At 40.6% G+C, this 13950-nt stretch overlaps 1 protein-coding gene across 3 annotated transcripts in view; it reads right to left on the reverse strand.

The window, feature by feature from the left end:
* Nucleotides 1-2890: 2890 nt before the first annotated feature.
* slc5a5 (solute carrier family 5 member 5) overlaps nucleotides 2891-13950 on the reverse strand; it is a 72498-nt gene continuing 61438 nt past the window's right edge. For all 3 annotated transcript variants that reach the window (XM_034082043.2, XM_034082042.2, XM_034082044.2), the window contains 5 exons: nucleotides 11949-12148; nucleotides 10952-11049; nucleotides 10332-10417; nucleotides 9936-10016; nucleotides 2891-6170 (listed from right to left, as the gene is read on the reverse strand). In XM_034082043.2, the coding sequence (XP_033937934.1) occupies nucleotides 6060-6170; nucleotides 9936-10016; nucleotides 10332-10417; nucleotides 10952-11049; nucleotides 11949-12148 (576 nt within the window). In that variant the 3' untranslated portion in view covers nucleotides 2891-6059. The remainder of the gene's footprint in view (nucleotides 6171-9935; nucleotides 10017-10331; nucleotides 10418-10951; nucleotides 11050-11948; nucleotides 12149-13950) is intronic.

Genomic DNA, 13950 nt, shown 5'->3' on the forward strand with positions numbered 1-13950 from the left:
AAGAAGAGTAACACCAGTGACAATTTGGAGAAAACACTACCATTTTAACAAAATGGCTGCCGTCAGACCAAATATGGCTTCAGTCAATATCAAAATCGTTTAACTCTTCAATACAATACATTTTCCCATTCAAATGTTCACCTCTTGGGCTATGCAATGAGTAACACTAATGACAGACTTGAAAGACGCAAAGACACGTACAATTTGAAGATAAAATCACACCTTTAACAAACAAAGTAAGAAGTATCTGACTTTCCTTATGTCTTTGTCCACTGCACTGCCTCAAATGATCTCTTGTTACAGGAGGCACTTCAGAGACAGTACAATATTTCAAAATAAAAGCGTTTTGTGTAGCAGTAACACCAATGACGTAATTTTGTGTGACTGACATTTGATATTATTAATAATAATTTGCGTTTTTTTTACCATTTCAGTGTTATATTTAATGCTTGTAATGTTATGTAAATATAAATTAGATTTATTTATTGAAAGAAAAATCTTTTAAATTATAACTATAGGCTCCACTTCCATAATTTAGAACCATTGCAAAGACAATCTCTATTTATTCAACATATATAATGAATGTGAGTATTAGGTCAACGTCATGTATTTTGTTGTGTCTGCAAAAGTAAGTGACAGCACTTCCACCTTTTATGTAGAATGACCCAAATATATCAGTTGGAAATACACTGTCATAAGACTACATGACTCTCTACCTATTTTGACAGTAACCCCCATTAAAAAAAAGCATTATTAAAAAGTTATTCTAATCATATATCAGTGGAATGTTAATTATGCAGTAAAAACCATGACACAATTCTCAAATAATTTACATATTTAGATTAAAGTCGGTAAAACAATCTTGCTATAAAAACCCTTCTTGGATTTAGGAGATTTTTGAACTAACTATATGTTATAATATTTTATATTTGTTGAAAGCATGAATGCTTGGATTAATGATGGCTTTACTGTCTGCAGTAAAGAAAAGAAAACAAGAACATGACACAGTTCAAGAGAAGGAAAGATTTAAACGACAGAAATCCGCATAAGACAGACAGGACATTGTGTCATACATACTATATATATATTAGGGCTGTCAAACGATATACATTTTTTAATCCGTATAAGATGTTATATATATATATATAATATCTTATACGTCTTAATAAACTTCAGTATCTTTGTGTACCGGTATGCATATTCTGTTCATTCGTAAAGATGTTCTGCTAGAAACTATGTACTGGCAGAATGGAGTTATCGCATCACGCATAAATTGCCAATTGGACCAGGATTAGCTCCAAACGACCTAACCTCCCCTTCAAATCCGATTTCCAATGAGCACAGAAACTTTACACTTTCAGTAAATGATTGTGAAAAAGGCCTTGTGACAAATGCTGCACAGTGAATCTCAAACATCAACAGGAAAGAAAACACCCTTTTGAGGTGATTTCAAGATCAGTAGAAAATGTGTAGAAAATAGCTGGTATCATTGGCAGAGAGAGTCATAAAGCCAATCTGGTTTACTACTATATAGTTGAGCTGAAGGAAACCTTTTTTTATTTACAATGTTCTGTCACAAAAACATTTTACAACAGAAGAAAGTCTTTCATGTAACCCCAGGACGTAGTAAAGTTGTTCACAGTTGTTACAAAGTAAATCGGCTTATATCATAGACAATGATGGTGCTAGTTTGCAGTGGACTGAGTAATGATCTATGAAGTAGTTGACTTTTTTAAGATAATTTTAAATCTTTATATATAGCTTTACACATTGTTTTATTGTTGGAAGCCATAACAGGCAGGCAGTTTGATGTAGTGCAAGGTCAAGAGTCATACGTGTTAATTTAAAAATAAAACATGTCCCTTTACTCACCATTTAAGAGGAAACCTTTGCATTATGCATAACATGAAAAACAATTCATCTAAACCTGAAACAATAGTTGAAATAATTGTATTGCAGACATACACAGTCTACGCCAGGCCACCTGCCACATTAACACTCATTGAAGTGCAGGTGTGCATTGCTAAAGATATGGAACATGTCACAATGAAAGTCTTGATAAAAAACCTTTCAACATTTGAGGAATTCAAATAACCCCTGGGGGAGGTGCTTTTACACCTTTTACCTTTCTTGACTCAATAATAAAGGATGTTGTTATTCAATCCCATTTTAGGGAACATCTTTTTTATAACAATATTTTTAATTAAAAAAGCTCCAAATGTTGGGCTGACATAAGAAGTCTGAAGCAACCTGATCTCACCAGAATGCGTGACTCCACCACGACTCTTTAACACTGCATTGCGTGGTGGACTCACGAACTTTGTTACATTTACGTGTCTGCACCACGCAAACAACCCCAATGTAAAGTGAATGAGGCTCTTTTGTCGTGGTGCACACACGCATTTCTACAACGTCCTGCAGGGAGCTTTTATTCTATAAAACGTTTTTAAAATATACTTTATAGCTTGTAGTAACTCGCGGGAGGCTTCTTTTATTTTATTTGTATTCATAATAATTTTTATTTTTCGTCAGAATGTATTATGGTGCATTATTTACGATTTTTTGTTCTCAAAAAACAGTGCATTGTGTGTAATACAACTGGGATTTTTATTAAATTAGTTAGTTTTTAAGGAAGGCCAGAGCTTCAGCTGTGTCCAATAGATTGTTCCCTTTAGTTAACGTTTTTTAAAAGAACATTATATTCCTATTTGATCATGTCCCCTTTATTGTATTACGGAGAGCAATGTGAGCGTCCATTCCCATTGGATAACGGAGGATTTTACACCCGGAAGTAAGTATTCCCCTTACTGTCGATTAATTTTACAGTGCCATCTGCACTACTCATCAACTCAAAAACACCAGATTATCCTTGTTGATTACACAACATTGATTGGTTTAAATTGTGTACAATGCTTTTGTATTTTTCCCCTTCGATTCGGAGAAACAAATATGTGTTCAGTTTAGGATGGCCGAAGACACTACACTACCCAGAATCCTCAGCTATCTTTTGGGACTCCACCATGTGCTTTGCTTGACAAACCCCGTGATTTGTCCTCAACCTCTGTGATTGGATGTTGGAGTGGCAGTGCGCGAAGTGTACGCTGAGCGACAAACAGCATTTTGAAATGGAATGAAACCCATCGACGGCACACTATTCAAAACAGGAATCGAACGTCTCCTACCCCCCCCCCCCCCACCTTAGGTCACAGGCTCCTCCAACGGTGCAACACAATAAAACAGATACACAGAAAAAATAGTGCAAGTCAATACAAAAAGAAAATTAGTAAAATAGTAAAAAGTGAAATAGTGCAATAAGAGTCTATACAAGGGATTGGAATATGATATATTAAACAAATCATTTCTAAGTAGCAGCCAGATTAATGCTATGGATGTTATTTCAAAGTTCAGGTGTTTAATAGTTGTATGGCCTGTGGGATGAAACTGTCCCTGAGTCTGGTGGTTTTAGTCCGGATGTAAGATAAAATAAGATAAGATAAGATGGTACTTTATTGATCCCAATTTGGGAAATTGTTTTTGTTGCAGCAGCATAAAAGACAAGGCATTTTACAATAAAACAAAACTACAAACAAACAAGAATAGAAAAAAAAGAAAATAGAAAATATAGGCTACGTGTTGAAATAAAAAATATACATGTAGATATTATATATGCAAATATACATATTCAAAAATATATGACAATGGAATATGGAATATCAAATATTGAACAGATTATATATGTGTACAATATACAGCGATGTTGTATTAGAGAAACTATGGAGCAGAGAGTTCTCTTCCAGCCAGAGGTGATTTATTGTACAGAGTTATTGCAGTGGGCAGGAATGTGTTCCTGTATCGGTCCTTGTGACAGCGGAGCTGCAGCAGTCTGTTGGAGAAGGAGCTCCGTTGACTGTCCAGCTGCAGGTGGAGAGGATGGGTGGGTTATCCATCATGGACAACAGCCTGTTCAGTGTCCTCCTCTCCACCACAGCTTCAAAGGGGTCCAGCTTGATGCCGATGACAGACCCAGCTTTCCTGATCAGTTTATTGATCCTGCTGGTGTCACCGGCTCTGATGCTGCCCCCCCAGCAGACCGCAGCAAAGAAGAGTGCACTGGCCACAACAGACTAGAAGATCTCCAGCATCTTGCTGCACACGTGGACGGATCTCAGCTTCCTCAGAACATAGAGTCTGCTCATCCCCTTCTTGTACACAGCGTCAGTATGAGGGCTTTCTTTAAGGTTAACCTGGTATTTTTACTCCACTACATTTATTTTAGTTACTTTACAGATTCTGATTAATGATGTGAAATATAAACAACCCTTAAAGCAGACTTTAGTTACACCTGAGTAAAATACAGGGAAGGTGATTGTCAAGTGCCAACAATCAGGAGAGATATTTGATTGGAGGACTGGCTTATCTAAAGCCAGTTGAGTAGCACTTGAAATGTTTGGCTCTATGAAACCTGATGTACTTATATGATTCTGTTTTCTTCAAGCTTGTAATTTGTTGGTCGAACGCACTTATTGTAAGTCGCTTTGGATAAAAGCGTCAGCTAAATGCAATGTAATGTAATGTAATGATTGTTGGTGCTTGAGAAGACTAAATATTTGTCTACAGATCCCTATAAAGTATATACATTACTCGTTATTCTCTACAAATTAATTAGTTAATTAAAAACTGTATATAATTGCTATTTTGGACATCCCTTTTCAAGATTACTCTAAACGTGTAATAACGTGCTTTAACCAGTAGGTGGTTTGGGTTAAAAAGCTGTCAAGTTTACAGTGTTAACAAAATAAAATATACTGCTGTTTCTGGTTTAGTTTACGACCGATATATTCTGTTATTGTTTTGATATTTGTAACACAAAAGCGATGGAAAAACCCCACAGCAACACAGTCTTAACATAAGTAGTTAATAAAAAACAATAATATCAAAACAAATTATTACTACTAACTTTATTGTGAAATTAAAACAGAACGGTAAAAGAATAGTTTCCGGTCTATTTTGAGGCCAGATCTCTGTAGATAAAGAAAGAACTACGACAGATGTGTACTATTTACAATGCATTCATGTGATGACTTTCAAAGAGTAAAGAAAGCACTGCTGAATAAAGTATGATTTATCTTTTACGAAACGTTTTTTTCATATGGAATGCAGTTGGAGGTCAACCAATCACAGAGCTTGAGGCAACGCGGAACAATAGCTGAGGATTCTGGGTAGTGTAGTGTCTTCGGCCATCCTAAACTGAACAAATCTTTGTTTCTCCGAATCGAAGGGGAAAATTACAAAAGTATTGTACACAACTTAAACCAATCAATGTTGTGTAATCAACAAGGATAATCTGGTGTTTTTGAGTTGATCAGTAATGCAGATAGGACTGTAAAATCAATCGACAGTAAGGATAATACTTACTTCCGAGGTAAAATTCTCCGTTATCCAATGGGAATGGATGCTCACATTGCTCTCCGTAATACAATAAAGGGGACATGATCAAATTGGAATATAATGTTCTTTTAAAAAACGTTAACTAAAGGGAACAATCTATTGGACACAGCTGAAGCTCTGGCCTTCCTTAAAAACTAACTAATTTAATAAAAATCCCAGTTGTATTACACACAATGCACTGTTTTTTAGAACAAAAAATCGTAACTAATGCACCATAATACATTCTGACGAAAAATAAAAATTATTATGAATACAAATAAAATAAAAGAAGCCTCCCGTGAGTTACTACAAGCTATAAAGTAGATTTTAAAAACGTTTTATAGAATAAAAGCTCCCTGAAGGACGTTGTAGAAATGCGTGTGTGCACCACGACAAAGGAGCCTCATTCACTTTACATTGGGCTTGTTTGCGTGGTGCCGACACGTAAATGTAACAAAGTTCGTGAGTCCACCACGCAATGCGGTGTTAAGGAGTCGTGGTGGAGTCACGCATTCTGGTGAGATCAGGTTGGTCTGAAGAGTTTAGCGTTAAATTGAATGTTGGTTAATTACTGGTATACCAAAAGCTTTAATTTGAAATGTGGAATAAAACAGTGTTAAGTTCTCCAACAACTAAACTCTATGAAGTGAAATCTTATTCCCAACATCTGTTTGTCCTTCTTCTTTTTCATATGCTTTGTCTTCATGCACTTCCCTCAGAGGCACAAGCTGTGGTGTATCTCTCTGCAAGAAAGACCAACATTCTGGATTTCAAAACAGTGAGAAACAAAAAGCTAATGGACAATAATTTACTCTGACACACACACACACACACACACACACACACACACACACACACACACACACACACACACACACACACACACACACACACACACACACACACACACACACACACACACACACACACACACACACACACACACACACACACACACACACACACACACACACACACACACACACACACACACACACACACACACACACACACACACACACACACACACACACACACACACACACACACACACACACACACACACACACACACACACACACACACACACACACACACACACACACACACACACACACACACACACACACACACACACACACACACACACACACACACACACACACAATAATATCCTATATTGATTTTAAACCGTTTTTGGCATAGGTGCATACGTTATATCTCTCACAGGCTCCGCCCTCTACTGGACTCTATGGGTGCTCTCTTACCCGCAAGCATTCTCCCACTGAGACTTCTATAGACGTAGCCGGCCCTGGGCGGGCCTACCTGAATGCGCGCGCATCACACCGTATAAAAGGAGGCCTCACCTCCTGACTATCATCCTTTTCTCTTCAGCAGCGGAAGTGATTCCACGAGAGACTGCAGACGTTTGAAAGAAGAAGAAAGAGTGGGGCGCCGTGGTACTCAGAGATGACACAGATGAAGTTGGGCCAGCCCTGGGCGGTTCCCCAGTTCTGGGGGCGATGTCTCAGGAGGCAGGTGCAATCGGGGCGTTACCCACTCTCGGCCGTCCTCTCCAGGTTTGGCTCCTGAGAGGGACAGGTTGAGACAGGGTGGATTGTCTGATAGTGTTATTCAGTCTATCCAGGCAGCTACAGCTGGATCCACCACAGCCTGTTACAGGCCAAAGTGGCTAGGATTCCAGCGATGGTGTGAGGAGCGGAGAATAGAGCCCCTATTTTGTGAGTTAGGCTCTATTTTATCCTTCTTACAGTTGCTGGTGGACAGAGGGCTTGCGCATTCAACAGTGAAGGTGTATGCAGCAGCCATCTCGTCCTGTCATGAGGGATTTGGCGGCAGGTCAGCCTTTAGTCAACCACTGATGTCGCGGTTTTTACAGGGGGTCAGGAGGCTGCGCCCAGTAGTGCACGCCTCCACCCCACAGTGGGACCTGCCCCTAGTGCTCGAGGCTCTGGCCTCGGGGCCGTTTGAGCCTCTGGAGCTCTCCTCTCTGAAAGCATTGTCGTGGAAAACAGCTTTGCTTCTTGCCTTAACGTCAGCCAAAAGAGTGTCCGAGTTAACTGCTCTGTCGGTGCACCCGAGCTGTTTACAGATTCGGGGTGACCGGAGCGGCGCGACACTCAGACCGAACCCCTCCTTTGGGCCCAAGAGCCTAAGGAGTGCGTTCAGGTCAAGGGCTATTCAGTTAGGGGGTTTTAGGCTTCCCCCCCCATGTGGGACCAGGGAAGCTAAACTGCACCTCCTCTGCCCGGTGCGTGCGCTAGCATCTTAGGCTTGTTTGAGACCAGCAAGACCTGCGCAGACCTGCGCAGTTGCGATCAACGTCTTGCTAGTGCGTTGCATGATGGTTAGTCATTTTGTCCGACTTGCTCTGGAGGCTCGCCCACATGAGACTTTGAAATCTCGCGGGACAAAGACGCCCGCAGCCTTGAGAGCGAGGCGAGGCGAGTTGGCGCAGTTGCTCTCCACGAGCTGCGGAAGCGAAATGCTTGATGGGAAACGGCTTGCTGGTATCTCGAGCTGAGCGCTCATTGGTGGTTTTTACCACGTGCTGCTGATGAAACTCTCCAATTGGCTGGCAAAAGTTTGTTGTTGTTTGTGTCAGTTTTACGTCGCCACATCCATTCCCATTTTTCATCATTGTTCCACAATGTTTATCATCATGAAATGAATATCTATATATTTTATACTATACTGCTTACCGTTTTCATACTTTATATATCTTAGCATATTCATACACACTGTTTATACTGCTCACAGGCTGATATCTAGTGTATTCATACCCCACTGTTTATTCATCATTCAATTCATTCTATATGTTATTCTGTAGATTGTGTACATTACTTTCCACTTCACTGCTTGTTGCACCTGGTTAGAAGCTAAACTGCATTTCGTTCTCAGTACCTGTAATATGTGCAATAACAATAAAGTTTAATCTAATCTTGAGCAGGAACAAATGTATTTACTTAGTACATATCTGACATTAACAATTAAACACATTTGTGCATTCTTTATAAATGCAAACCGAGTCAAGCCGACTCCGGAGGTGGCGGTATGCACCTTAAAGTTGTTTGCAATCCGCCAAAAAACCGAGAGAAGAAGAAGAAGATGAAGAAGCCGTCTCCGAGCTGTCCGACTTCAGGCGAGCTTTTTGAGACCTCCCCCGGCTGCGATCGGCTACTCTCGTCTACTTTCGAGGCGAGCCGCAATGTGTCTCAAACAAGCCTCTTATGTAGAGCGCACGGCTGCCCTTAGACGCACCGAACAGTTGTTCGTGTGCTTCGGGGGAGGGGTGATCGGGAAAGCTTTGTCCAAGAAACGCCTGGCAGGCTGGCTCTGCGAGTGCATTGCACATGCCTACGGACAGGCAGGGAGAGCCTGCCCCACGGGGGTTCGTGCACACTCCACACGGGCTGTGGATGCGTCAACAGCCTTATTCAACGGTGTGAGTGTGGAGGATATATGCACAGTGGCGTCTTGGTCGACGCCAGGCCCCTTCATAAGGTTTTATCTCTTGGACATGTCGGGCTCTTTCTCCTCGTCTGTACTTGCGGGGGCAACACAGGACTGGTAGGGGGGAGGGGGGTTGTGGGTCAGTTGGCATCTGACCCCCTCCCCGGACGTAATGCGCCTTCGCTGTTCTCGGGCCTTCGGAGGGTCCCGGGAGGGGCGGGGGTGGCGCACTGGGCCCTTACAGGGCTGGAGGGCTGCTCTCCTCCTGCCGAGAGCAGGAGGGGGGGAGCCCTCCACACTTTAGTCCACACACTCGACACGGGGTCAGTGTTTGAGTGTGGGCAGGGGCTCTGGCGCTCTCCCTGTTATCCTTAGGGATTCAGTGAGGCAGGCGTGTAGTTAGCCCTTTCGGGGCCGAGGGGGCTCTCCCCATCCAGGGTGGGGGGGTCCCCCGGCACTGTTTTTTGAGCACACTTTTTCGAGGTAAGCGCAGCAGGGTGTGCTCTGTCAGCCACAGCCCAGATTTCTCCTCGGTTACAACCGGGTTAAAGGAGAAGGTGGGGCAGCAGCTGCTGACCATAATAGCCGGTCAGGGGCAGTAGGGTGGAATATTGTTGGACGACAGTGCGCGTATACATCGCGGCTCCACCCACTGTACCCATAGAGTCCAGTAGAGGGCGGAGCCTGTGAGAGATATAACGTTGGGTTACGTAGTGTAACCCTTGTAATATTAGCACAGGCGGAGCCCTCTACTCGGGGCACTGTCAGTCCTATTCCGCTCGCTGAAGAGAAGTGTAGGATGATAGTCAGGAGGCGAGGCCTCCTTTTATACGGTGTGATGCGCGCGCATTCAGGTAGGCCCGCCCAGGGCCGGCTACGTTTATAGAAGTCTCAGTGGGAGAATGCTTGCGGGGTAAGAGAGTACCCATAGAGTCCAGTAGAGGTCTCCGCCTGTGCTAATATACCAAGGGTTACACTACGTAACCCGACGTTTTTGTTTATTTAAGTAATAATGTATTAATTAATTACTTTACCTTGTTATTGAGATTCGGCTGACGCCTATCCCAGCATCCATTGTGCAGAAGACAGGGGAACCTTCTGGACATTTTTACAGGCTTTAAACAAACAAAACCCACATTTATTGTCAGTCCAAAATCTATTTCACAATAATTTAGGTTTAAGAGTATTGGCAGTGTTTCATTTTGTTGTGCAAACTACAACAAATATATAATACTTTGGAAGAGGATGAAAAGCATAGAGAAAATGTTAACCCAACAGGTAAAAGCCCTGTGTTACCTTTCAACAAATAAAATAAAAATCATATATCATATATCATAAAGAAAGTCATCTGTATTCTTACATTTCTACAGTGCATCTACACAAATAAAACTAATGGAACCAAAGTGATAAGCAAATGTTTTGGTACTTACTCTGCGCTCTGATGGGACATCTACTTGTTTTTTTTTCAGATCCCACCATAACAAACCTTCTTTAATATTATTCCTCTTTGTTGGTCCTGTGTGTAAAGAAAAACAACAATGTAATACAATTCACAAATTGCTTTACAAGTTAAAATATTTACAGTTGCTACAAAAATAAGGAAAATTAAGAGAAATAGGTTTATATGAAGCAGCTGAAAGAAATACAACACAAATAAACTGCAAATATAACAGGTGATAAAGCAGACGAATGGCAACAAAAAAAACAACTCTAGAATTTAAAACGAATAAAATGCTAAATATTTGGAAATGCATTTAAAATACTAAGATGTTGATACTTAGAAAAGCAATTTTAAATATGTAATGACAATACAATTAACATTGTTATTTAATCCAATTATAAAGCACAAACAACAAGAGAGTTGAATTGAATCTTTCTCTAATACAGTATCACAAAAAGGTGGAGCTTTGATAAAACAGCAACTTTTGTTGGGTGGCATTGAAGGTAAATCTGATACTATATTATGATAATGTGTAATTTATCAAAACAGTCATTCTGGATCATGTGTCATCGTGTATCAGCAGTTTTTACTTTTGTCTTTATTTCATACCTGTTGCATAGCTCACTATCAGCCCAGCTAGCACGACTGAAATCGTCGCCATGGCACCGAAGTAGAGGTAGGACAAAGAGTAGAAGTTTAGCAGGCCCCTAGTTTTTAAAAAGAAAAAGGACTGAGTAAAAATGTGTTTACATGCATCTAGTAGGCTACTATGACCGGGATTTTTATTTACTGCGCTACACCCAATCGAACATTAAAGGTAGGGTAGGTAATTCACTTCAGAAACACTTTTTGTTATATTCCATGGAATGCTCTTAACATCCCGATAGCAATGAATACATTAAATGCCTTGACAATAAATACATTAAAAAAATTCATCTGTGAAAGACGTGTTGCTGTAAAAAGCACGACCAATCATCTGAGCCGGCCCGGCTAAAATAACTGGATGGCCTACCTGCCTGTCAGCCTTCCATCTGTGCACAAACTTATCTCGTGCCCTCATTGGTCATGTGCGCATTCGTGTGTGTTGGAGGAGGGGCTCTGTGAGGAAGTCTGAAGGAAGGGGCTGATTTTTTCCGGTTGTGTACTTTCAAATTCTATCGTACTCGAGCTGGTTTCTCCATTCTTACCTACCCTACCTTTAAGGAATGTATTTATTCATACATTTGTATTTTTATTACGTTTTGTACAAAACATTTTAATAATTCCTGCTGCAAACAATTATTTGTTTCCTGACTGTATTCAGAAGTTGTTTGAAATGAGAAAGCGTAAGTATGAATATTGGAGAAAACTCACATTACAAAAATAGAATGATGAAGGCGATACACAAAGTGCATCTTGACACACTGGAATTTGCTGTGCTACACACTATATGCTGAGAGTCTGTCTAAACAATAGGGAGACACAAAATGACTCTGAAAAGTGGCTAAAATTACGAAACATGATACAATACTACTTCTACTACTGTTACTTATATTGCTATCTCCATCTTAAAACAAACATGGGAAAAACAGTTGTGTTTCAGTGCAGGCCTGTTGGACTCACTGACCCTGGGTCATCGGGGTGAAGCGGGGTGGAGATGGAGAGTTGGTCCTGGTGAGTGCTGCTGTTCAGGGTGACGTTGAGTTCACACTCGCCTGTGTAGCTGGGCAGGACCCCCATGGTCTCCTCACTGGGTGGGTAAAGAGTTGAACCAACAGCCAACCACAGAGAGACACAGTATCCAACAAAGATTCCTGAGAACGCTCCCTGAAAGAACAAATATGACTTTTAACAGAAGAGGGGGTACTTCTATTAATTTCATTTCATTTCAAACCTTTATTTAACCAGATTAGTCCCATTGAGATCATAGATCTCTTTTTCAAGGGAGACCTGCAGCATATAGGTTCCACATGAAACATAAAACAATAAAGGACATTATACATTATATTTACAGGATACATAGTTATAGACATTTACAAGTGCCCATAGTATCAGCAAGCATTTCATTTAGCCTAGCTTTAAAAACATGCAGAGGAATGAGATTGCTCAGTTTCAATTCTTGCTGAAGATTGTTCCAAGCAAGTGGAGCTGCGCACATAAAAGCTGTCTTACCTAAGACAGTCCTTGCTCTTGGCACATCTAACAAGACTACATCATATGACCTCAGACAATAGCTGCTTGCAACTCTCTGTGTTATCAGAGAGCAGATATAATACGGGAGTTTACCCAACAAAGCTTTATAAATAAACGTGTACCAATGACTGAGCCTCCGTACAGAGAGTGATGGTAAACCTGCCTTGGTATACAGTGTACAGTGATGTGTAAGCGCTTTACAATTTGTGACAAATCTCAGAGCACTGTGATACGCAGCATCCAATTTGCTCAGGTAATTGGCAGGTGCATTCATATACAACAAATCACCATAGTCCAGCACAGGTAAAAAGGTCACAGTGACTAGCCTTTTCCTGGCCTCAAGCGAGAAGCAGGACTTGTTTCTGTAGAAGAAACCTAGCCTAACCCTCCGTTTTTTAAGCAGGTTATTGACATGGAGTTTAAAAGAGAGACAATCATCAAGCCAGATACCAAGGTATTTGTAACAGGCAACAACTTCAAGTTTTGTTCCTTGCGAAGTTACAATATCTAAAACAGGCTCTGGTGTCTTTTTAGCTTTTGAAAAGAGCATTACCTTGGTTTTATCCACATTTAAAAGAAGCTTTAATTCAGAGAGCTGAGTCTGAATAGTGTTAAAAACAGCTTGTAATTTAACAACAGCCTCTTTAATGGAGGGACCTGCACAATACATCACAGTATCATCCGCATACAAATGTAAAGTAGCTTCATCCACATTATCACCTACACTGTTAATATATATGGAGAATAAAAGTGGTCCTAAAACAGAACCTTGTGGTACACCATTAGAAATGTTTAACCATTCAGAAGACAGTCCATCAAAATGAACACATTGGGACCTTTCAGAGAGGTAGTTTACAAACCACCCCACTGCATTGCTGGATATGCCAATACTGAGTAGCCTCTGCTTTAAAATGCGATGATCAACGGTGTCAAATGCTTTGGAAAGGTCAATAAACAGAGCTGCACAACTCTGCTTATTATCTAAAATAGTAGTAATGTCATTTACCACTTTCATTGTCGCAGTGATGGTGCTGTGTTTCTTTCTGAATCCTGACTGATGTTTAGACAGGATATCATTTATACATTAAAAACTCCTTTACTTGTTCACTCACAAGTCGTTCGAGCACCTTAGCCAGAACTGACAATTTAGAGATTGGCCTATAGTTAAATTAAAAAGTGATCTCACATCACTCTGGTAAAAAAGAAAAACACACCCAATGTAAAATCATTCAACTCAGTAAACCGTATGGCAGTAAAGCATGAGACAAGACAATATTTTACTGGTGGCAGTTATACAGCAGCTAAAGGTGATTCAAAACTTAAGATTTAACAAGGGATATTGAACATCAAATGCTTCCTTGATAGATTGAGGCACTGCACTCATGCACTCATGCAATGTCTACATGACAAAAATGTGCCAGAAGTGTTTTTAATAA

Source organism: Pseudochaenichthys georgianus, chromosome 4, assembly GCF_902827115.2.
Source record: "Pseudochaenichthys georgianus chromosome 4, fPseGeo1.2, whole genome shotgun sequence".
Lineage (NCBI taxonomy): Eukaryota > Metazoa > Chordata > Actinopteri > Perciformes > Channichthyidae > Pseudochaenichthys > Pseudochaenichthys georgianus.